Genomic DNA, 25,798 nt, shown 5'->3' on the forward strand with positions numbered 1-25,798 from the left:
ATAACTCCTCATGCTCCTTAGTCATAGACTCATAATATATGAAGCACTTTTGTAAATAATGTACTAAGAGTCACTCTAGTGTGGAGGTCTTCTTATTCTCTTTTTTCATACCTTGTAACAAAAAGCATAAGAAGTATTTTTTTATCAATAGAGTTGAATGTTTATATATAATATAGGGTTATTGCCCAGTCAGATCTATTGTGTTCACGTCTATGGGTGTAAATGATGCGAGTCGAGTTTGAGGTTGAGCTAGTTCGACTCGATCCGTTAGCATTTCGAGTCGAGCTCACTCGAGTCGAGTTTTGACCCAATTTTGAACGAGTCGAGTTCTGATCAAGTAGATTTCGAGTAGCTTGCAAGTGTCTCGTGTTAAAAGAGCCCATAAGGTAAAAAAATATGCCAAATTTAGGTACTTTGTATAAATGATTGGATTCGAGTTTTCGAGTCGAGTATCGAGTTGCTCAACTCGACTCGTCAACATCTCGAGTTGAGCTTGAGTTCTATTCGAGCTCACTCGCGTCGAGCTTTGACCGAGTTTTGACCGATTCAATCTCGAGTTGTCTCGTTCATGTACACCGATGTTCACGTCAAAGGCTTGGCAAGGGTATGGCATAGCGCAACGACTTGTATCCTATATTGCGTTGGGCTGACCATTCCCAAATCCGAAACCAAAAACCCCAATATTATACGACCCAGGGGGGGCATCGTACTAGGTTGTATCATACATAGAGGTTAGCCGTGACCTATGATCGAACACATAGTATATTATGTTGTGTTGTGTTTGTCTCATGCCTCGTGTTGTTGAGTCATTTACCTATAATTGGTTAGTTGTGTCATTTACAAGAAAAACTTCACCCGTTTCAAAAACATATGATTAATTATATTCCAATTCGTAAAGCCGAAAGTATATACCAATCATTTAAATAGCGTGGTCATAAAACTGGAAGTTGTGTGGATGTCAACTAGTTTAATTGGTTAAAATCTTAAAAAGTAACGTCCAAGATATGAGATGAAACTAGTTATTAGGCCCGGGCTATGCCCCGGGTAAGAAAAAAATTTATTTATTAATATTGTACTTTTATATGATAACACTAAATATAACTTGGTCTAATGGTTAAAACTTTACTACATGAACTTGAGGTCACGGGATCAAAACCTATACTATGCAATCTCTAATTTTTTTTTATTGTACATGGATTACATGAACTAAAACTCCTTACGAAAAGCGCCACGTGGCACCGTTCCTGGTTTACGCACGCCTTTTAATATATTAGTATAGACTAGTTTTGAAGCCCCTGTGTTGCACGGGTTGTTTTTTATATTTTTTTATTTGTAATTTTTTGTTAACATTATTGATTTTGTATTACGTTTAGTTTATGTTAATAAAATCATCATTAATTATTCATCAAATTGCCTCATGAAATTACGCTTATTTTATTAAGGATTTACTTATCCCCTACACTTGTTAATTAAAGGAGTACCTCTATGCTAAATTACACATTTTTTTCATTTTCTTAATTTCATGCCCAAACCCATTATTATAGTAGAAAAAAAATTGATAAAATATTTGTCATTATACCCTTATTTTTAGATTATCTTTAATATCTTTAATTATCTATTAATAAAATTTATAAAAAGTTGATATAAAGTTAGTATTGCAATGGTTGTTTCAATCTCTAATAAGTGAACGCATATTGACCGGTATTGTCAACTAACATATCAGTATATCACTATAATAAAAGTTTAAAAATAAAATAAAGTAGATATTGAGTTGCCACAAATGCAAAGAAGCTGTCATTGAAAATGTTGGCTACTTTAGTAGATTTGCAGCAGTTCATTAGATGTTATCGTATGGTTTAGGCAAATCTCAAGAATCAGGTTTTTTTTTTATTTTGTGATTTTATATGTGAATCATAGCCGTAAAGTGAATACATAGTATAGTAGTACTTATAATAGATTCCTAGTTATAATAGATCCCTAAAAGATAAATTTTTTTGGTTTTGTCATAGCCGTAGAGTGAATAAACTCTTATCTCTCAAACTCTAAATTTTATTATCTCTCAAACTCTAAATTTTATTATCTCTAAATTAATAAGATGACGTGGCAATCCTAATAGATCCCTAAAAGATAAATTTTTTTGGTTTTGTCATAGCCGTAGAGTGAATAAACTCTTATCTCTCAAACTCTAAATTTTATTATCTCTCAAACTCTAAATTTTATTATCTCTAAATTAATAAGATGACGTGGCAATCCTAGGTGGCACGCTCTATGCTCCCGAAAAGTTCCTCTTTTATATATATATACTAGCTTTTAACCCGTGCAAAAATGCACGGGAAGTTTATTTTTTGAGATAATTGTATACATCAAATGTAATATCTGTAAATATTGTTGCAACATATTTTGAAGCACTTAAAGTTCGCATGCAATATAAATCATGAAAATCTGAGGTAAAAAAAATACATGTCAACAAAGTGGATGAAAATAAAAATTAATTATTGAGTAACATTAATAATAAGAGTATTTAACCAACATTCTGAAATACTTCTTTGTACACTACGTTCGTGGTAACATTTGATGTTTCACGTTCTTTATCAACTATTAAAATTTTCAAACCCTTCTTGCTAGTAACTCTTGATACGGCCACATAAAATTGTCTGTAGCTGAAAACAGACCGAGGAAGATATAGGCCAACATGCGAAAGTGATTGTCCTTGACTTTTATTGATTGTCATTAAGCACACAACCAAAGGGAATTGTCTCCGTTGGAACTTGATGGGAAATTTTGTTGAGTCTGACGAAGTCAGCGTCATTCGTGGAATGAAGACCTTATTGCCCAAATTACTACCAGATACCACAATAGCCTCTATAATGCGATCGCCTAAGTGCTTAACGACCAATCTTGTGCCATTACATAGCCCAGAACTTTGATCAATATTCCTTAGGAGCATCACTGGTGCTCCAACCTTCAGTCGTATACTGTGGTTTGGTAATCCTCCGCATTTAATTGTATTTAGGAACTCTGTTGAATACATCTCATGAATTCCAAAATTTCCTTCCTCCACTGAAATTGCATCTGAACTCAAGTAAGTTATTTCTTCACCTGGCAATTGAGATAACACGTGATCGTTAACCGTCTCAGCAATTTCATTGGTTGGAGCAAGAATAGCTCTTTCTTGAAAATAACTTGGTTCCCGAATGTGATCCGCTATGTCAGGATATGTGCTTTCTACTATTGTCGCAATAGGGTCATGTCCCCCATCTACAAACATTTCATGGGGTATTTCAATATCGGCCTCACCATCATTTGTCCCTCCAACTTAGCCATCTCCAACATTGAGTATCCATTATGAAAATTCTCTAATTTCATCAACATTTTAATTACTTGAACCTGTTGTAAGGTGCATGTTCTTTGTCAGCCTAAGTACTCGGCGAAAGTCCCATAAGTAAGAACTATTTATTGCTGAGAAGACAATGTCTTGTCTGCTTCCTTTAGGCACCACGGGTAATATTTTTCTTAAATCACCAGCAAAAACTACAACTTTGCCACCAAATGTGATATCTTGATTTGCAGGATTCACAAACTGCATAACATCCTTTAAACTCCTATCTAGAGCTTCAAAGCAGTATTTATGCATCATGGGAGCTTCATTCCATATGATTAACTTTATCTTCATAAGGAGTCTGGTTAATTCCGAGCCTGGCTTAATGCCAACACATGTTGACTTCTCAGCAACATTTAACGGGAGTCCAAACCTAGAATGAGTAGTTCTTCCTCTCGCGCGCAGAAGCAATAAAGAAGCTATTCCGCTTGATGCGACTGGCAAAATGGTATCTCCTTTACGCCTTAATGAGCACACAACAATCTCCAAAGATACGTCTTACCTGTTCCTCCGTATCCATATACAAAGAACACCCCTCCTTTTCCTCGTGATACAGCTGACATAATTTCATTGTAAATTCCACGTTGCTCAGTTGTTAATCTTGAAACAGTCGCTGGAACTCCTCTTCTAACTTCCCTCGGTCATAGGAAAGCTCGTCCATTATCATTTTGTTTTGCCCGTCTTCTATGATAAGATCATTAGGATATGGCATTTCGCTGAATTTACGTAATGTGCTGCCATTGCTTTGTAGCTTAGCTTCAATGTCTGCTAGCGCAAAGTTTTGCAGTTTTTTTTCCACATCATCAAACTTTACAATCTATATTTACTCAGATATTATATCTATTTTTTTATATAGTGACTTTTTTTTAATAAATAACATGAATTAGCATAGATCCATACGATTTTAATTAGTGTGGGCCAAGTCCATATAATTTTTTGACACATTTGAATATCTGAAGTGGTAAGTTCTTTCCTTTAGTGAAAAAGAGTGAAATGGAAGCTAGTAAAATAGTGTTTATTTAAAGATTAACTTTGATTGTAAAAGTTATATTTTCTTATATTTGGACACAATCAAAATGCTTCAAATTTTGTATTCTCCATAAATAAGCATACCACTTTACTATAATGATGCTTCAAACAATTTGGCCCTTGGTTATAAAATAATGCTCTAAGTCCACTATGTGTTCTAACTTATTAAAAAAAATATCATACAATCTCTCTTATTACAACTACATACATCATCTTCTCCATAAATTGATTCTAAATCTCTCTCTACATACAATCTCTATCTTATTACAACCCACGCCTAGATGATTCTAAAACTTATTAGAACCAAAACTATCTTATTACCGATTATTGCATACAACTTATCTACGTTTTTTTAGCAAATCTCTCTTAGCTACATTTTTTTTATACTTTAAACCTACAAATTATCCATCAAAATTATACTCCAAGTCATCGATTTTTGCATCAACAACAAATATAAAACTCATGCATGTGGGTTTCATGAAGAAATTAAGCCTTTGATCTCCATGTTCTTTGCATTTGAAGCATGGTTACTATAATTCCTTGATACAACCAAGGTGTAGAATCATTCGATCTACAAAGTGAAAAGATTTAAAGACCGCATGCAAAACCGCAAATATATGGAGTTGGATTTTTTTTTTTTGAGGGGAATATATGGAGTTGGATTGATATGGAGTTTGAAATTTTTTTCTAAATGGGTCAATATTGATTGAAATTATTTGGTAAGTTCATTTAAAAATTTTTGCTTTTGACTAATAATGATGAAATTGAACTGATTTTATGTTTCCATGTATATGTATATGTATATATATATATATATATATATATATATATATATATATATATATATATATATATACAATTAAATATAAATGAGTCATATACTCCCTCCGTTTCCTAAAGATCTTCCCACTTACTGTTCCTACAGATACCAAGAAAATCAAGTTGTGTGGGGCATGGTGTGAGTAAAGTAGGAGAGAGAAAGGGGTTAAGATAAATAAACAAATAAAAGGGGTTAAAGTAGGAGAGAGAAAGGGAGTAAAATTGAATTAATAATGTAATGGTACCATATGATAGTGACATGGGGGTAAATAGGGAATTTTTTTTGCCAAATAAGGAATAAAGCAAAAGAGGGAAGATCTTTTGAAACACCCTTAAACGGAAAGAGGGAAGATCTTTAGGAAACGGAGGGAGTAATTCTTAAAATTGATAATAGTGAGTGAGAAAAATCAATAATATAAGCTAAGGTTGGAATGAAATAGTCAATATGCCAATGTATTGAAAATTTTGTAATTTATTACAGTTAGTGAGTGAGAAATTTATTGAAAAAATTAAGATTCTAAGTTTTAACAGTTAGTGAAAATTAATTCAATATATTAGTAGTATAACTGTCAATTAGGAATTTAAAAATTACCCATCAAATAAAAAATTTAGAATTAAGATTATTGAAATAAGGATGATTTCTACCGGTGGAGTGACACAATAATTTTAAAGTTAGTAAAAAATAAATAGACAATATAAGTTTGTTCCATTGTTAAATATTTAGGGTTTTATGAATTTAAATTTTTTGTAGTAAACTTCATCTTTTTTGTTTTTGTTTACGGTAACGCCATTTTGTTTTTGTGCTAACATGGTAGTTTTATTTTTTTTATTTGAGATTTCTTTGAATTTTTTTTATTTTTCGTGTAAAGAAAGAAGTGGAAGAAAATCAGTTTATATTAGGGTGTGATTACATGAACATCTTATATAATAACATTTATTTTTTTGATAAGTTACATAAATAGTAATGTAAAATGGTAAGTTTTATCAATATTAATATTGTTTACTATTAGTTAGCAACTGTGCCGTAAATAATATGATTGTAAAGCAATTCCATTTGTTGAGTTAACTTACCAAATTTATAAGATTGTAATTGATCCATTGTACACGTGGCATTAAAAGAATAAGAATAAGTATAGTGATGACATGTGGCAAAATGAGCATTAGCTTGACACATAAGCCAATTGAACCTTGTTATATATATATATATAGATTGATTTCGTCTACATCAGTTATCCTTGCGGCTATATGTACGCTTAGAAATAAAACTGGAAGATGTGTTAAGTGATCCGCTATGGAAGTAACTACTATAATTATCAAGTTGACAAAGTAGAAGTACCAAAAATATGGAAAAGGAAGTTTGATCACGTAACTTAGACGCGCGGCAACCAGTTCGATGTGGATTTAGGCGAGTAATAATGTCATCTGGACCAATCAAATATAAATGATCACAATCTTCTACTGCATGGACTTTATATAAACCCTTTGATTAGAAAGAATGCATCGATCAATGCTTGCTAAACATCCTAAAGTTTGCTATATATGGTTGTTCTACATGTTACTCTACTCCTTTCAATCAACAGATCACACAATAATCCTTTAGCTCTTTTTTTGGAATATTTGGAGTGATTTATTTTCATCTCTTTTATCCTGAATTTATTTAAACTGAATTTATCTATGCTTGTTAGATTTATTGAAAACTATCCGAATTTCTTGAAACTTTTTGAATTTTATATTATAAGGTGTTATAACTTATTGAAAACGGTTTGAGCTTTTTTTTTTTTTTCGAGGAAAAAAAAAACGGTTTGAACTTATATAAACTTTTTTGGAACTTGTTAAACCTCATCTAAACTTATTAGTATAGACTAAAGTTATTTTTCATTTGAGGTGAAGAGAATTAACCCTTAATCCATACCAAAGAAGAAAGGGAAAAAAATGTTACCTTTCTATAGGAGAAGTACTATACTCAATCATGAGCCAAGACCCAAGGATGATTAAAGTATTGTACGTATATCTTGGTCTTATTTTAGTTTTAATTTGTTGTTTTTCATTTGACGTACACTAGTGGAAAAATGAAGAAGGGCTGCGCTAAAAAAGGCATGTAGGGCTGCGCTTTTTGACAGCAGCCCTTTCAGTAGCAGCCCTTCACTTTTTAAGTAGGGCTGCGCTAGAAAAGCGCAGCCCTTAAGCTAGAAGGGCTGCGCTAGTTAGGAAAAAGCGCAGCCCTTCTAGCCCAGAAGGGCTGCGCTAGTTAGGAAAAAGCGCAGCCCTTCTGGGCTAGAAGGGCTGCGCTTTTTCCTAACTAGCGCAGCCCTTCCTACCAAAAAGAAAAATAAAAAAAAAAAAAAATTTTTTTGTCATTTTTTTACTCATAATCTCACATTTTCTGAAATTAAACAGAAGAGAAGAGAAACGAAACGAAAATACTAAACCCAAAACAATAAAAAGAATGAAACGAAAATGAAAAATAGGAACAAAAACTAATATACAAAGAGAAGTATACAATAAGTATACAAGAAGTATACAAGAACATTAAATCAAATAAAACAAAGAGAAGTATACAAGAATAACATTAATCAAAATAAACAAAGAGAAGTATACAAGAATAACATTAATCAAAATAAACAAAGAGAAGTATACAAGAATAACATTCAAAACAAAGAGAAGTATACAAGAACATTAATCAAAACAAAGAGAAGTATACAAGCAAGAACATTAATCAAAACAAAGAGAAGTATACAAGCAAGAACATTAATCAAAACAAAGAGAAGTATACAAGAACATTAATCAAAATATATAAACAAAGAGAAGTATACAAGAACATTATAGATCTGAAAAAATACAAGAACTACAACCTAATAATGTTTAAATACATAAAACAACACCCAAATACATAATTTAAAGGAAAAAAAAAATTTCGGAAAAACTTAAAATGGCTATTTGGAGGCTTAAACGAACTCGGATGGCTTAAAAAGCCTAAACGTCACAGCATAGCGGTGAGTTTGACTCGTTAGCTCGTTCCGCTTCCGAAAAGGTATCACAATAGGCAATCGGACTCCGTCGCCATGTTTAGTGCAAATCGGAAAAACTTAAAATGGGTTTTTGAGACAAATGTTTATGGGAGTTTTTGAGAGAGAGAAGAGAGGTAGAGAGAGAAGAGAGGGTGAGAGATAAGGAGGAAAGGAATAATGAGGGACGTGAGAGAGGAGAGAGAATGAGGGATAATATATTTGACGAATCCCCGCTCAATATTTCAAAGCGCGCGATTCCGAAATTTCAAATTTTTTCAGGAAGGGCTGCGCCTTTTTAAAAAAAGCGCAGCCCTTCTTCTTAGTAGGGCTGTGCTTTTTTAAAAAAGCGCAACCCTTCACTAGTAGGGCTGCGCTTTTACGAAAAGCGCAGCCCTTCCTGCGCAGCCCTTTATGTTTTTTCCCCTAGTGGTAACCTCTGTAATGCATCTAAATAAAAGTTTCATACTTCTTCGGTTCTGAAATAAATGAAATGCTTATCTCAAAAAGCTCTCTCGTAAAAAAGAGAAGTGTTTCATTTGTTTCAGAACATAGGAAGTATGTTTTTTTGTCGAAAGAGAAATAAATTAAGTATTGTATGTAGATTTTCCAAAATACAGGCCGAAAAAAAAATTGAATATATCTTTAAAAAGCAATGAAAATGTATGGTAAAAAACACCTAATTTTTCAGGTAGCTAAAGATTAGTGAAGTGAAAGGAAAAAAAAAAACATTAAGGCCACGCTCTTTTATACTGGGAGAAATTGAACAATAGAGAATAAGTGAAGTGAATTGAACTCAACCCTAAATAAGTCTAAGAGCGAGTCAAGAGAACAAGGCCTAAACTAAACGTTCAAAAATATTAAGTAGTAGAATCATAATTTAATTCTCCATTGAACCTGAGACAGTGTCAATAGGATTTTTGTTCTTAATGCTTCAAATTTGAATTATGCTATTGAGCAAAACCGACGATTGTTTTGCTTGTACCATGCATGCGCGCACACAACATACCTAGTGAGTGGTACATATATAAATATATAATTCAAAGATCTATTAGATTAGCTATTTTGTTTGGAAATAACTAATAATTTTTTCTTTTAAAAAAAGACCTATTATAATACTTTTCTTTATTACTTAAGACTACCTCAATGTGTTTTTGGCCAAAAAAGTCAATATTTCTAGCATGAACTTTCTTCTCCTCCCTTTCTCATTAAATGGGAGCAACATATTTTTTATTTTATTTTTCTACCTTAATCCCTTAAAATGAGAAGCAAGATGAAAGGGTTTGGTAAAGTTAAGGGATTAGAATAGAAAAAAAATAAATTGGTCCCATTTATGAGAAAGGCAAGGGAAGAAACGTCAATGTCAAAAAATTGACTTTTTGACAGTAAAATGTTAAGGTGGTCTTGCATAACAAAAGTAAGTATCATAATAGGTCTTTTTAAACAAAAAAGTTTTTATTAGGTCTTTCCAACAAAATGACTATTTTAATACGTTTTTTCCGACAAAATAAATCCTGATTGAAATTGTATTGGTTATGCAACTTCCTAGATCATTCATGCATATTTAATTTTGGAATACAAACATGTTAATTAACTAAAAAGATAGAAAAATATATACAATGGTTTTTAGTTCATATGAAATGATGGTCTTTAGTAAATTATAATTAAACAAACATGATTATTTATATTATCTCTTATGTGAGTATGTCCTTTTAATTTCAAAAACCTAAGAGAGATGGTCCTAACCACTATTGCTACAGCACTAATGCTATAATTGGTAATAAAACAACGATATAAAATTTAATGAAAGACATCAAATATGGGAAAAAAAATATCAATTTGCTATCATTGCTGCACCAGGTACACTTCGTTATGTATTCGTTTACATATATATATCCAAGGAAATTTGATATCGAATGAGTTTGAACTAATGGAACCAAAAGAGTTGATTACAAAAAGTGTGAGAATTTGCCAAAAAAAAGCAATGAACAAATGAGTAGTCACTCGGAAATGATGTGAATGATGGAGAGCTTGATATGGAGGATGAAGAAACACACTTGCATAATAATAAATATCAATGTTACTTATGAACTATCTTTATTGATCATAATGAATATATGTGAATCATTTGATGTCATTATGTAGTATGTACTACCTTCAATATTGATGATTGGGATGAAGTTTGCTTTTACATATTACTCCTACCAAATTACCCCTAAAAAAAGCTACTATTCCTATCAATTTAAATTTAGAAAAAATGACAATAAATGAATGCTAATAGATAATCTTTTTTCTTTTTGACACAAAATAGATAATCTTTGTTAAAATCAATTAAAAATAGTAAATATATGTAACCATATGTAAATTTGTGTGTGTATATATATATATATATATATATATATATTTATTTATAAGGGAATTCTTAAATTAGAACTATAAAAAGGATAAATGTAATTTCTAAATAGAATGTGCATCCGCATATTTTAATTTTCGAATCGCAAGTACTTCTTTTTGAAAAATAAAAGATACACACACATTGTGCTAAAAAATGCATATACACATTAAAATATGCAAACAATTCTTTCTCTTCCTTTTAATTTAAAAATCTTTTCATTTGATTTTAGATAAATAATTATATCTTAGATAAAAGTTTCATAATTGTTTCAATAGGTTCCAATAAATTTAAATAAAAACACACTTAAATTTTGATAAATAAAACACATGTAAACTAATCTTAGTGTATACTTCCCGTTGTTTTTAGATACCGTTTTGACTTTTGACACTATTTACATACTTCCTCCGTTTTGAATTAATTGCAACAGTCAGCATTTTGCACTATTTATAAGTGGAATCTTGTTAGATTCGTCTCGTTAAATACTTTCGTAATATCAACTTTTTATAATTTTTACATATATATTATAGTAGATATTAACCATCAAATTTATGTCTCGACAAGCGTGAAAAGTGAATGGTTGTGATTAAATCAAAACGGAGGAAGTATATAACTTCAATTATCTCTTGTGATTTGTACTTAAGGAAAAATATAGTCATTTGGAATCTTGTTAGATTTGTCTCAATGTTATATTTTTCAAATATCAACTTTTGCATTTTTGCGTATTGATAACAAAAGATATAAATGTTCAAAATAATGCCTTGGCAAGTGTGTCTAAAGAAAATGGGTCAATTAAAAAATAGAGCGAGAAAGTAAACTAGGATAGTAATGTAGATGGGATTCGATCCCATATCTCGAATACTACTTCCACAAAACTTTACCAACTATGTTAGATATCATCGACTATATAACATTATATATTTAATCAAAATAATAACCAACTTAGTAATACTCATCAAAGAATGACCAAAGTAACAAAACTAATATGGTATAAATCAGTGTTACTCCGACACCTTATTTTAGCCCAAAAACGGGGTGTTGTGTCGTGTCATGTCGTCTCCCACACAAGATTTTACTTGGATACTTCTTTTTAAACTAGAAACTTGACTTTTTCCTACAAAATAGCCGAGTTGGATACTTAGATACTCGTATCCGAGTACACACTCAATCCGTGTCTGAGTAAGATAGTTATAAACAAAATCACAAACGTAGTCGTCCATTCAATTTTGTTTATATATAAAAAAAAAGGACGAGTTTGGTATGCATGATGGTGTTTGCCATGATATGAATCCAACGAGATTGGTAACAGAGAAGCTTAACACCAATTAGCCATAAACGTGCTCTCTTGTAGAAGCAGATAGAGAGAGAGTGCATGTGCTTCCCACCCTCCATGCAACATTTCATGTCCAGCCTTTTAGCTGTTAGTTTCTCCCTTATATATTTAATACCTCATTTTACTACTCCTTTATGTTCATTAATAATTTATTCACTTAATTAAGATAATAATACTATATATTTATATATAGTTGGTCAAGCATTTTTGGAGTATTAAGTTGTTATGAATATGTACTATTACTACTATTTTATAATATGGCAGAGACGTGATTATTTTCTATGCAACAAATTAAAATGATCTAAGATTAGCTAAATTTTGCTGTTCAATTCCACAATTTATCTTTTCTATCTTTTAATTAACTTTTTGTAGTTTTGTATTCTGAAAAGCTGATCATTCCCTTTCCAGCCCATCATGCCTCCTCTCTCTCTCTCCTAACTTTCAATATGAGTAATCCAGACACACCATCTTGTTGCAGTCACATTTATGTACACTTTTGTGGAGATGTCAATCAACCAATCTACTCTCAAAGATTTGGAACACCTAAACTTGAAATATTGTGATATCAGGGAAATCCTGATTTTCATAGCCTAAACAATTGATGCGATTATATATAAAGATTTAGGGTGCGTTCTATTCAACTTATTGGACCTGAATTTATTGGAACTTATCTGAACTGAATTTATTGAACCTGAACTGAACTTATTGGAACTTATTAAACCTGATTGGACCTGATTGGACCTGATTCAACTTATTGGACCTGATTGAACCTGATTGGAACTTATTGGACCTGATTGAACCTGATTGACCTTATTGGACCTTATTGGAACTTATTTACCCTGATTGAAACTTATTAGATCTTATTGGACATGATTGAAACTTATTAGACCTTATTGAACCTGATTGAAACTTATTTGACCTTATTAGACAAAAACATTGACCATGAATAACATAAATATTACCACTAACGTAAATACTACCCCTCAAAATTTATTACGGAATAATAATTATTATAATTCGTCCTTTAAAAAATAATGATTATTAATTATCTCTTATGATAATTAATTTAACAAAAAAATTACTATTTATATATTTTCCTATACATAACTTTCATCACTAATATATCTAATTGTGTTGTTTTAATTTTATAAAACACTAGTAGAAAATCAAAAAAATAATTTTGTAATTATAATAATTGTTATTTCTAGTTATTTAAAGACGAATTGCAAAATATTGTAATTATAATTATTATTATTATTATTATTGTTAACCTTAATTATTTGACCATGATTATAATATTATTCAATAGCAATATGAATAATCAAATAATAGACAATAATACAAGTATAATACTATACATTGTGGTATTTTAATAAAAAATTCTAATAATAACATAATCAGCTAATAGTAATATGAATAATAAAATAATAGATATAATACAAATAAATAATAAAATAATAGACATAATACAAATAATAATAAAATAATAGACACTAATACAAGTATAATACTATATAATCATTGTGGTACTTTAATTAAAATTTTAATAATAACATAATCCGCTAATAGTGATATGAAATTATGAATAACAAAATAGTGGACAATAATACAAATGTTTATTAAACATTGACTATTTGGACCTTATTGGACCTTATTAGACCTGATTGGAACTTATTGGACCTTATTAGACCTGGTTGGAACTTATTGCACCTGATTGGAACTTATTGCACCTGATTGGAACTTATTGGACCTTATTAGACCTTATTGGACCTTATTAGACCTTATTAGACCTTATCTGAACTTATCTAAACTTATCTGAACTTATCTGAACTTATTGGACCTGAAACTTAATTTTTTAAGTTGAACAGAACGCACCCTTAGTCTATCTAAAATGATTTCAGGTTTTGAAATATATGATCAAAATTATTCGGAATTATTAAATTTTCATGGTCATATGTATTATGTCTATCGTAGATTATAAATGTTCATATAAAATGATTTTTTTGAGTGAGTATTTGGTAACATTATTGATTGATTAGTTTTTGATTTTGGGATTTGAAGATCAAAGCGTCTTGCTATTAGTTTATGAGCATGAACTATTGGCTTATGAGCATAATAAACTATTATTTGTACATATTAGAAAAAGTAAATTTACTTATACATATGTATTACAAGGAAATTTTTTGTTGTGATTTAACCATTGAAATTTGAAAAACGCCTATTATTATTCAATTTTTTGTTTCTAATTTCGTATGTGCATTGGAGAATGGCAAAACCAAACATACAAGATTAAAAGCTATCGTTGGAGTATAAATAAAAATATTAATATTCTTATTTTTTTTTTCTAATATGACTAATTTTGTCTTTAAAAAGATTCCATAAAAAGAAAAAAAAGGAGTATATATATAATAAGACATATCTAATAAGATGCAACATCGTTATATTGGTTCTACGCCAGCTCTTTTTACTGCAAAAGCTTGGGGCCTAAAAAAGGCCTCCTGCTAGCTCAATCTCAGCAAAGTCATAATCTTTGTATTAAGTGTGATAATCAAATAGTGATATAAATCCCTTAAGGATTTTATTCTAGTCCGTGGATTATTCAAACCCTCATTGACGATATCAGAGCTCTACTAGCTCGATTTTCTACTTACTTCATAGCTTAGGTTTTTCAAGAAGCCAACAAAATACGTAGCAGTTATTCCATCTAAAAGGAGCACACTATTTATGCTATATATCAAGGTGTTGCTAGAGCTGATCCCATCTTAGATAATGTTGTTTTTCTTGATTTACTAGGATACTCACTTGAGAGAATGACCTAACTATACATATACACACTAGTGACAACTCATAGTTAGCTTTTTGAAAGTTGAACTGCTTTCCAAAAAAAGTAAATGAAAACTTTATTATGGGACAGAAAAAATATTATGCTAAGTAAGTTATTTCAATTTCTTATACGTCAAGATAATGTAGATATCATTCCATATGTCCTAATTTATTTCCAACATTTGTTTTTTAATGACCATACTTAATGTAAACATTTGACTATTGATATTTTATTTGCATATTAATAAATATAATATAGTATACACTTTGAAATGAATTTAATAATAGCATATATGCTAATAATTAATTCTTCTTGTATATAAATGAAAAAATAGGATTAAAATTATGAACTTTTGACCATAAAACAAAAAATGTTACATTTGCAACCAATTTGGGACAAGAAGGTTACCAAACTGTGAAATCACTTCCCTAGAACCATGCGAGAGATATTGTTGGGTTTGTACAAACTTTCTAGATTCTATGTAGCTGAATTTTTTCTTATATTCAATTTTTTTAATGAAATATGTAGCTGAAATTTATGACCTTTATTTGAGCTAAAAGCAACTTTTAGCTATCGACAGAAGTATATAACAAGTTAATAGTGGTACTAGTAAAAAGAAAAGGAAATTGTTGGTATATTTTGGAGCTGTTATGTAATCATTATTGGTTACTTATGGTTTCTCTTTTTCATTTTTATGAGTTCCTTGCTTTTGTATATGAAAATATCCACTCAATTCTAACGTGGACGTGGTGAGAAATTTTCGTGAAGTGAAAGTTTAATATGCAAACAATCCAAAGAATGTTTGTAACATAGTATTCAATAATAATTTTCAAGTGCCTAGCACCTTGATTATTCTAGTGGAGTAATAATTATTTACATATATAACTTCAAATTTATTTTAGTATAATACATTTGGTAATCCACAAATTTAGAGAACACTGATGGTTCTTTTTAACTTATTTTCAGTTCTTATAAGAAAAAATAAGTTTGGTTAAGTTCAAATTAGTACTAATAAGATCTGATAAATTTAGATAAGTTCACTGCAATAAAAGTAAGATTTTACATACACACTCACAAAATAAGTCTTTTAAGTTCTAATAAGTTCATACAAAATCTAATAAGTTCAGTTAATTTTATGTAAATTTAAATATATTTAGATAAGATTTAGATAAATAAAAATAAGTTAGACAAGAGGAGGGCCTACTTATATTATTGATTATATGACTCACGTTCCTAAGCAACAAAGAAAGCTTAAAGATGTAGTATTATCAAAATCATTAGGGACAATTATTCCCCTTTGAAGAGCAGTTGTCAGGTAAAGTACCTTTTATATCGTATCTTATGCATTTCTAGCAGACACTTGTATTTATGTAACGAACGCATGGTCATGTAGTTTACTAATACTATGTACCACTATGCATGTCTATATATATATATTACTGAAAATGGATGATGTTCATCGGTCCATCTCTTCTCCTTGTCCCTCCATGCTCCACTAACATGTACTACATACATGGCTAAACTTCTGCCAAATAATTTTTTTCCACAAGTGTGTAAGACTATCTTTTTTATTCAATGTTGATGTTGGGGTTTACCACCCCAACTTCTTGTACGTGCTACTATTACGTAGTTGGATATGAATATGGGAGGAGTATTAACAATTTAACGTATATTTACTCGGCCAGATTATCATCACTTAATTTAGCTAATTATTTTCTCCATCACAAAATAAATGACATAATTTTTTATTTTATGTGAGATTTTTTTGGGAGAAGTGTTTCACTTATTTTGTGACAGATATAGTATATTTTTGCTGTCAATCATACGTGTGACTTCTGATCCCACAACTCTGTAAAATTTAGTAACCAAGAGCTTTTATACATTTATACAAACTATTTTAGAGTTAGAGATGTGTGAATTGATGGGAGGTGTGAAATGTTTGTCCTTATTAATAAATAAAAGTCTTAAACCTTATTGGTTGAAAGACTTGGTCTCACTTGCAACTTCTGTATGGAACATTTTGGTGCAAGTAGCATGCATGAAGAAGGAAAAAGGACCTAGGTTGAACCGGCCGGATTTTCCCCATAACTTAATAGATGAAACGTTTCTAAAACTATGGCAAATTAAAGAAGGAACAAAGAATATATGAACAAACTGTTGGATACATGCTTAATGTCAAATCTACGATATCATACAATAAGAATCAAAAAAAAAATAAGAGAGTATATAAGGATATAACTAGTCAAGTTTTAAAGAGAATGATAAGAGTCATTCTAAATAAGTTTGACAAGTAATAAAAAAAATGAGAAAATAAACCATTTTTTGATTAATAAAAATATATTTCCAATTAAAGAATTAAACATGAAAATTGTAGTTGAATTTCTTGTTTAGAAAAACTTATAAAGAAAAAAGAGTAAAACTAAGTCTCGAAATTCTAACAACTAATTCTTTTTTTCTTTTTTTAGGGAAAATAACCAATTCTTTAAAAGATCGCAAATACATTCTTCTAATCCTATGAATTAGTTAATTAAATTCATTATATGCACATCCAAAGAAGAAAATTAAAGTCAAACACTATTATTCTAGTTAAGGGCCGGCTTAATGTCAAATCTCTTAAATTATGCAATAAAATCTTCTACTAGATACGTTAGTATATTTTTTTGATGCAAAGATACGTTAACTATATAGTAGACTGCATGCAAACATACAACATTGGCTTGTCAATTAAATTGAAACCCAAGTTGGAGAAAATAAGGGAAGAAAGCGGAAGTTGCAATAAATTATAAATTCTTCGTCATATGACAAGCATGTAGTTTAAGTTGATTTGCACATATAATTGTAGTTGACATGTAGAATTTGTTTAAAAATTATTAAGATATTTAGATTAGAGACAAGTCAAAGCAATTATAAATTGGTCGAGAGAAAGACTTACATACGGACAATCACAATGATGCCTCCATTGATCAAGATTTGATCATTCTAGCTATGGCATCTATATTTTCTATAGATTTGAGAAAGTAATAAGGCTCCTTTCTAATTATAAAAAAAAAAATTGTAAGAAGGAAGCATATGGATCTTTACTAGTAGTTAATTAAACTCTCTTTCTTGGTTTTACTTCCTTCCTTTATATTACTTGCATCTTTTTCCATATTTCCATTATTATTATTATTATTATTATTATTATTATTTTGCAATATGTTCTCTCTTTCCTAGCACACGAAGTTTTTTTTATTTCTTTTCTTATATTGATTCTTGTGTAAAAAGAAGGTTGCAAATATAAAAAACGAAGGAAGTATTTCAGTAGCCTCGATTTGGTAAGAGATCGATATGGAATTTGGCGAAATAGCTTAATATGTCATGAGTTACATATTTTTTTCCTTAAAATTTAATAAAAATTCCCTAGTCTTGTTACAAGATGATGGCAAATTTTCAGTTTTTCATCAGATACCCCTATAGTATTTCAAAACTCATATGGTACCCCTGTTGTTTCAAAAATACACCAGTTAACCTTACTTTAGGGGTGAAATGCACAAAATGTCCTTAATAATGACTAACGATGTCAAGTTTTGTTGGTCATTAACCCCTCTAACCTAACCGCAAACCCTAACCCCTAGGCTCTAACCCCCTAACACCTAGCACCTAACTACATCCTAAACCTTAACCACCCAATCACCACAACCCTACCCTTCTCCCACCCCCCGTAGCCCACACCCCCACCCTGTTGGCCCCTTCCCGCACCCGCCGCAGGGTTTAGGTGTTAGGATTTTGGAGTTTGGACTAGAGTGTCTAATTAGAATAAGAAGGGTTAATTAGGATTAGTGACTAACGAAAACATGACAACATGTCATGAAAGAGTATTTCATGCATTTTGTTAAGATAGTAAGGTTACAGGATGCATTTTTTAAATAATAGGAATTCCCATAAATTTTGAAATACAACATAAGTAGCGGGTAAAAACACGGCAATTTTTTGTATTAGGATAGTTAAATTAATTATCGCATGAGAAATATTATACTTATATCGAAAGCTTCGATGAGAAAAGCGGAAAATTAGCAATAGAAGTACGCTGAGCTCTTCCGTGAGTATATAATTGTACTTTTCAGTGGCGGCCCCTCTTTGATCAAGCGATGCATAATAATGGTACTTGAATATTCCTTCCACCAACGACATTACTATCAAAGAAAAATAACTAAAGATGTAAAAAGCTCCACTAACTAAAACAGCACAAACATTTGGAATTATGTGATGCCAAATGCCAATGCGTACTACTCCATATAAAATTATTACAGTTGGGTCCCTAACCAAGTAGTAAAACTTACGTCTGAAAATAAAAATAAGATCTTTATATCCATTTTCCTTTGAAATTTTACTGACCATTATAAAGTTTATTCTTTGATTTTGGAAAACAAAAATCTATACGAATTATACTTTTTTTTTTTTTGAGGGGTATACGAATTATACTTATCATTTCATAAATGAACTACTTTTAATATGCATGTCTCGAATAATTAATTATATTTCTTTTCTTTTCCTAATAAACTATTGATGAGTACGGAAATAACGTCGAGTATTATATTATCAAATGTTTAATATTCTACTATTACGTGATAACTCATAATCACAATATGGGGTTGTGCTTTGTATAATCTTTTGACTGTTTTAGCTAAGATTAGCCATTTAAGTCTTAAGAGAAAATGTGTATTTGAGTTTAATTTGTCCACATTTTTATTGAAAAAAAAAGAAAAAATAGTGAGTAACATAGAATAGATTTGACGGGCTACTCCTTCTGATGCCAAATAATCTTCAGATGGCATTGATCTATTAGCCTTATATAAATATATGGTATGTAAGACATTCTGTCAACAAAGGCTTGTGTGTGAAGGCCGCTTATATTTATCATTAAGGATCATAGAAGTGGGACTAGATATAATAACATAAATTGATATTTAGGCTCAATTTTTAGGAATATAAGTTATAGTAATAAAGTTCGTTCATAAGAAGCTAAGTTCAATAAAGGAGTTCAGTTTTAAGTTCATATAAGGGTTGTTCAATAAATTGCTATAATATGGCCCAATTAACAAGTTCAAATATATTATTGTAAAGGCTAATAGGTTTTGAAAAGTGAAATTCTAGTTTGAAGAATTCATACTAAGATAAATTAATACATTTATATATAGGAGAGGAGAGCTTTAAGAAAATGCATACTAAGATGAAGTAATACTAGAGGAGAGTTTTAACAATCAAAGCTAAATCATATTGGGTGGGGTTGGTAGTATCATTATGTCTTGGTTTTGATTATTAACTATCTATATGAGATTATGAGTTCTTTACTTCAGAAGACAAATGTCGGTATTGTCACTTGGTTGATACTCCTTCCATTTCGAAATATAAGACATTTAGGTTTTATGTGAAAATTTATCTTGACCGTACCACAAGTATCTCTTATAATATGACAAATAAATATGATAAAGATTAGACCATTTCGTCTTAAAAATACTATAACAACATCATTTTTTTAATTTTTTCTATCAACATGAATTAAGAGTAACTAACGGTCAAAGATCGACCTTAAATATCATTCATGCCTTATATTTTGAAATAGAGAGATTAGTAGATATTGGAAGTGCATATTACTATTTTAGAGGTTTTACGAAGATCAGATCCAGATTATTGGTATGTTCTATATTTGTAATTTGATCTATATTAGTCGAGTTTGAAAATGAGGGAGCACATTGAGCAATATGTATCGATTCTATTAGAGGCGCCACACGAGCCAAAGTTTTTAAATTACAATCTTTCTCTTACTTCGAAATTTCAAATTTATTGCAAAATTTCTTAATTTGGTAATGTTTTTCCTATATATCTCTCTTGTCACACTAGTTTTACTTTTTATCTATATCTATCTCTCTTCTCTTCATATGGATTTCATGAATAATGTATTAATGTGTCAATGGATTATGTTTTAATAATAATAGATCGAAGTAGAATATATTTGCTTGGAGAATTATTATTAAATTATAATCATATGAAGAAGAAAGGAAAATTATATAGAAAAACAGTACAATACACTAGTGGAAAAAACCCCACCTGATGCGGTCAAAACTAGCCTTTTTGATGCGGTTTCGGTCAGCATCAGGTGGGTTCGCAGGAGCTTACAAATATTTTCTGATGCGGTCCAAAACCGCATCAGAAAATGATTTCCTGATGCGGTTTTAAGGTCAAACTGCATCACTAAATCTACATACTGATGCGGTTTTACGTAAGAATCGCATCAGTATGTAGAAATTAATGGTAAAAAAAAAGTTGCAGACCTGTAGCGGCAGGTTTGCAGCTTTAACATTCGTCTCTCAAGTCTCAGTTTTAGCGCTAACATTCCTCTCTCAAGTCTCAGTTTATTACCACATATATATACCAACAATAATACATTATACAGAAATGTGATAAGTGCGTTTCTAACGCACTTTATGACCTCTTTTTGGTTCATTTTGGTCCTCCTTATTCTCTTTTCTCTCCTCTTTTCTCCTCATTTCCCTTTATACTTCCTCACTTGATCATTGATTGATCATATAGTGACATTTTGCTAGATTTTCGATCTATTTTGATCGAATTTCTAGTACATATGCTTTCATCATGTTTTCTCGTGTTTTTATTGCAGGTATGACCCTTTCGGGACGAGTATTGCGAGATACGAGTTAAGGGGAAGAGCGAGAGACACCGAGGGAGCTTGAGGTGCGCTTGGAGGCCCTCGCACACAATGGTGCACCCGCACCTTTAGCGGTTTTAGAGGCAAATCACAGAACACATCGGTGCGCCGGCACCAAGCATAAGGTGCGCTCGCACCATCTAACGAAACATTCCAGTTTGAGGCAGACGAGTTAGGTGCGCCCGCACCTGATATTGGTGCGCCTGCACGTAATCATGGTGCGCCCGCACCCGTTGTTTCCGAAAAAAGAAGCTTGTGGGTTCATTAAACGAAGTTTTTGGTTTTAGTTGAAATGTATGCTTTTATATTCTAGTTTTGAGAGAGTATTTTTTAGAGTTCATACTAGAGAGAAAAAACACTTGAGTTTTATTGAGATTTGAGAATTAGCAATCATAGTTTGTGATTCCGAGAACATTGAAGGTACTTTTCATTGAATTTATTTGAAGTTTCAGTTTTTTATTTCATTCTCTTCGTGTTTGTTCTTGCTCTTAGTTACTTTTAGATTTCGTTCTCATATTCTCATAATTGTGATTTCTATTAGTTTAATTATCTTTTAATCATGTTTAGCCTTAGATTCTTCATAGATTTTATGTTTAATTGCTCAGAATCTATGATTAGTAGTAGTTTCATATCTAGGGTTAATTAGGGTGAAAATATGAATTAGGGTTTTAAATGTTTTGTTGATGAGATTGTGATGTTCTAAAGAAAGTTATGCATTGATCTTGGTATTTTGAAACCTTAGGATATATATTGATCACATTTATACTTTGGTAGTTTGAATTCAAATATTCTTAAATCGAATTTTGAACTCTTTTATCATCCCCAATAATCAACTTAATTTCTAGGCCAAGATATTGGGTAGAAATAAAGGGGATACTTTATTAGGGGTTTTCCGAATTTATTGAATCTCTTAATCAGTTAACTAAAGACCATTCGATAAAGGATTTAGTTGATTGATTAAGAGATTATTCTTTGAGGACCATTCAAGAGAGGACTCGAGTATTTTAGAGGAAAACTAAACCTTGCATGATCGTCTCCATTGCTTCACAATCGCATCAACAATCATTGTCCATTACGTTCTTATTCAGATTAGTAACTTTAACTCTAGTGTCTTCCTTTTTGATATTTAAACACTTGTTATTAGCTAGTCATAGTTGTTACCAAATATTTTCAAACCCCAAATGTCATTCAATTAGGTAGTCTAATTTCATTTTTCCTGTGGATCGACCCTTGACTTACCTTACTATTTTCTTAGTAAATGCTTGTTAGGATTTAGAAATATTGTTTTGAAAGTGATTTTTGGTGTCTTAACGACACACTAAAAACCTCTTATCAAAAATAAAATTATTCAAAATACATAGAAATAAGAATTTATATGTATAAACTAAACATAAATTCATCATTAATATAAATAAAGAAAATTCCACAAATACACAAAAATAAGAATTTAACATATATACAGAAAATTACAAACCTAAAAATTGAGACTATACGAAAATTAAGAACTAAATCCCAAATAAACAATAATAATTATCCAGTCACTAAGAATTATACCAAAATAAACGACAAAAATTAAGAACTATACCAAATAAACGACAAAGATTAGATCTAAAAACTAATTATACGAAAATTACAATATACGAATTATATGAAAATTGCAATATACGAAACGAAAATTAGATATAAAACTAATTATACGAAAAAGATAATTATTCAGTCACTAAGTATACGAAAATTGCAATATATAAGAAAAAACGAAAATTAGAAAATGAAAGAAATATTTATACGAAAACGAAGGAAAATTAAGAGTTCGAACAAAAAAATCAAACGAAAATGGAAGCCTAAAAAAACGAAACGAAAATGGAAGCCCAAAAAAATGAAATAAAAGCCTAAACCCAAAACCAAATCTAAAAACAAAATCTCAAAAAAAATGAAAAAAAAACACCTAAAACCATATCCAAAAACTAAATCCCATAAAAACTCAAGCAAACCAATTTCTTGTGTGTACATATCTTCGTTTCTTCGTTCTTCGTTTCGCTCTTCATTTTGTTCTTCATTTCGTTTCTTCGTTCTTCATTTTCGATCTTCGTTCATCTCGTTTCTTTGCTTTCATTCATCTTCACGCCATTTTCGTTCTTCGTTTTTGTTTTGTGAGGGAGGAGTAGAGACGACAGAGAGGAGGTGGAGGCGTTTATGAGAGGATAGAGGAGGGATTTGAGTGAGAATTTGGTTAGGTTTTGATCTACGGGGTGTGAGGAACGAGTAGAGAGGAGAGATTATTAGGATTTTGATTTTTTAATGAGGGGGGAGAGAGATTAGTATGGGTCGTTTAATCTGCGGCCTGCGAGGTGTGGTAATGAGGGTGATCAAATGTGTTGGGCCTTCATCAACCATTGGGCCTTTCATCAACGCGTTGGGCATACAAAGACCGCGTTGTTTTGGGCTTGTACAAAGAAGCTCGTTTATGTTTTTAAAAAAATTATAATAAAATCTGACGCGGTTCTAGAAACCGCCTCAAATTTTAAGAAACGGCATCAGTTTTTTAATGGACCGCATCAGATTTTCCTACCAGCTTTCCTTCACATTTTTTAAATTGATTTTCTGATGCGGTTTTGTAAAAACCGCATCTGTTACTAAGTGATAGATAAAGTTTTTTCCACTAGTGATATTATTTGAAAATCATATACCAAAAACTATATATAATTTTACGAAGGAGAAGAGTGAGATGTAAGCGGTGGTGAAGGATAAAGTATAGAGGAATGGCAAAAGTTTTAAACTGAAAAATATGTAATAAACTCGAATTAATTAAACTAAATTTGAGTAGAAGTCTATTTAACAATAGATATATACAAAATTCACAAGCTATATTGCGTACCACAAATTTAAGGACAGGTTTTATTTGAAATGCTTATCAATTAGATAAAGTAAGATAGATTGGGAAAGTTGAAGGATACAGTCTTTCTAAAATTTTTATAAGGAAAAAAACTAAATTAGGTTCGTAGGGTGAAATATAGTAAATTTTTTAGGACAATGCTAGCAATCCTATATGAGAGGAATGTTTATTCTACACATGAATTGATCATACATATTTTTATTACCACGCTATCTCTACAAACCGACCAACATAATTTTTTAAGGTACAAGAAAGAATGTTAGGGAATCTTTCTCTAAAGGGAGAAACCTAAGGAATCTAAGATTAGGAAATGATTCAAAGTTGGTTCTGAAGAAGGAACATTGAGTGAGATAATAGAGGAGTGAACTTGTTTAGACAAAAAACATGCTCTCGTATCTGTTTCCCTAAAAACATGCGTGTGTAATGGCACCAATGTTGAATTGACGAAAAAGAAGATTAATGTAAACAATTAATGTATAAACACTAGTTTTTTTGCCCGGGCGATGCCTCGGGTCAGTTACAATAAACAAATATGTTATTATTTTATATTTCATACTTTATTCTGCTACTTTTTGTAATTTTTAATTTATCCATTAAGAAATTGAAAAATTCACGTCACAACGTGATAAGTAAAAAAAAAAAAAAAGCTTTGAGTTTGAAAACAATACCTTAAAAAGAATTGTGGTAAGAGAATATGACATCAAATTCTCTTGGAAGTTACGTAATAAGATTGTTAAAGATGTACTCTCTCGGTTTTTTTAATTCGTACATTTTCCTTAAATGGTTGTTTTTTAAAAAAAATTCTACATTTTTCCTATTTGGCACACCATAAATTATACGTTTATATTTGTTTTTCTCTTTTTCGACCCAAAAATACAACTTTTCACGTTTTCTCATTATTATACATTAAATGGATCAAAAAATACACTCTAATTTGAAAGTGACATGGCATAAATGTAGCAATAGAAAAACGGAGAGAGTATATACTTGTTAAGTCTTTTTAGTTAACTACAATTATTACAAGACTTTATCATATTTTATTTCAAACATTAAACAACAAAGTCATAGTGTACTGATGGTTAAGCGCTTACTTTTCATTTCAAAGGTCACGTGTTCGATTCCTTTCGCTTACACATTTTTTTTAAGAGTGAGGAGTATACATAAACATAAAGCATTTGCATTAGAAATTTGAGGAGAGTGCCACGTGGCACATAAACGTTCTTTCGCACGCCTTTTAATATATTAGTACTAGCTTTTAACCCGTGCAAAAATGCACGGGAAGTTTATTTTTTGAGATAATTGTGTACATCAAATGTAATATCTGTAAATATTGTTGCAACATATTTTGAAGCACTTAAAGTTCGCATGCAATATAAATCATGAAAATCTGAGGTAAAAAAAATACATGTCAACAAAGTGGA

General features: G+C 30.7%; 1 protein-coding gene across 1 annotated transcript; it reads right to left on the reverse strand.

The window, feature by feature from the left end:
- Nucleotides 1–2,472: 2,472 nt before the first annotated feature.
- On the reverse strand, nucleotides 2,473–3,268 carry LOC125498471 (uncharacterized). Its single transcript, XM_057395848.1, has one exon. It carries the CDS (start codon nucleotides 3,266–3,268, stop codon nucleotides 2,522–2,524), a length of 747 nt encoding a protein of 248 aa, XP_057251831.1. The 3' UTR covers nucleotides 2,473–2,521.
- Nucleotides 3,269–25,798: the final 22,530 nt, after the last annotated feature.

This window comes from Beta vulgaris, chromosome 6, assembly GCF_026745355.1.
Source record: "Beta vulgaris subsp. vulgaris cultivar EL10 chromosome 6, EL10.2, whole genome shotgun sequence".
Classification (NCBI taxonomy): Eukaryota; Viridiplantae; Streptophyta; class Magnoliopsida; order Caryophyllales; family Amaranthaceae; genus Beta; species Beta vulgaris.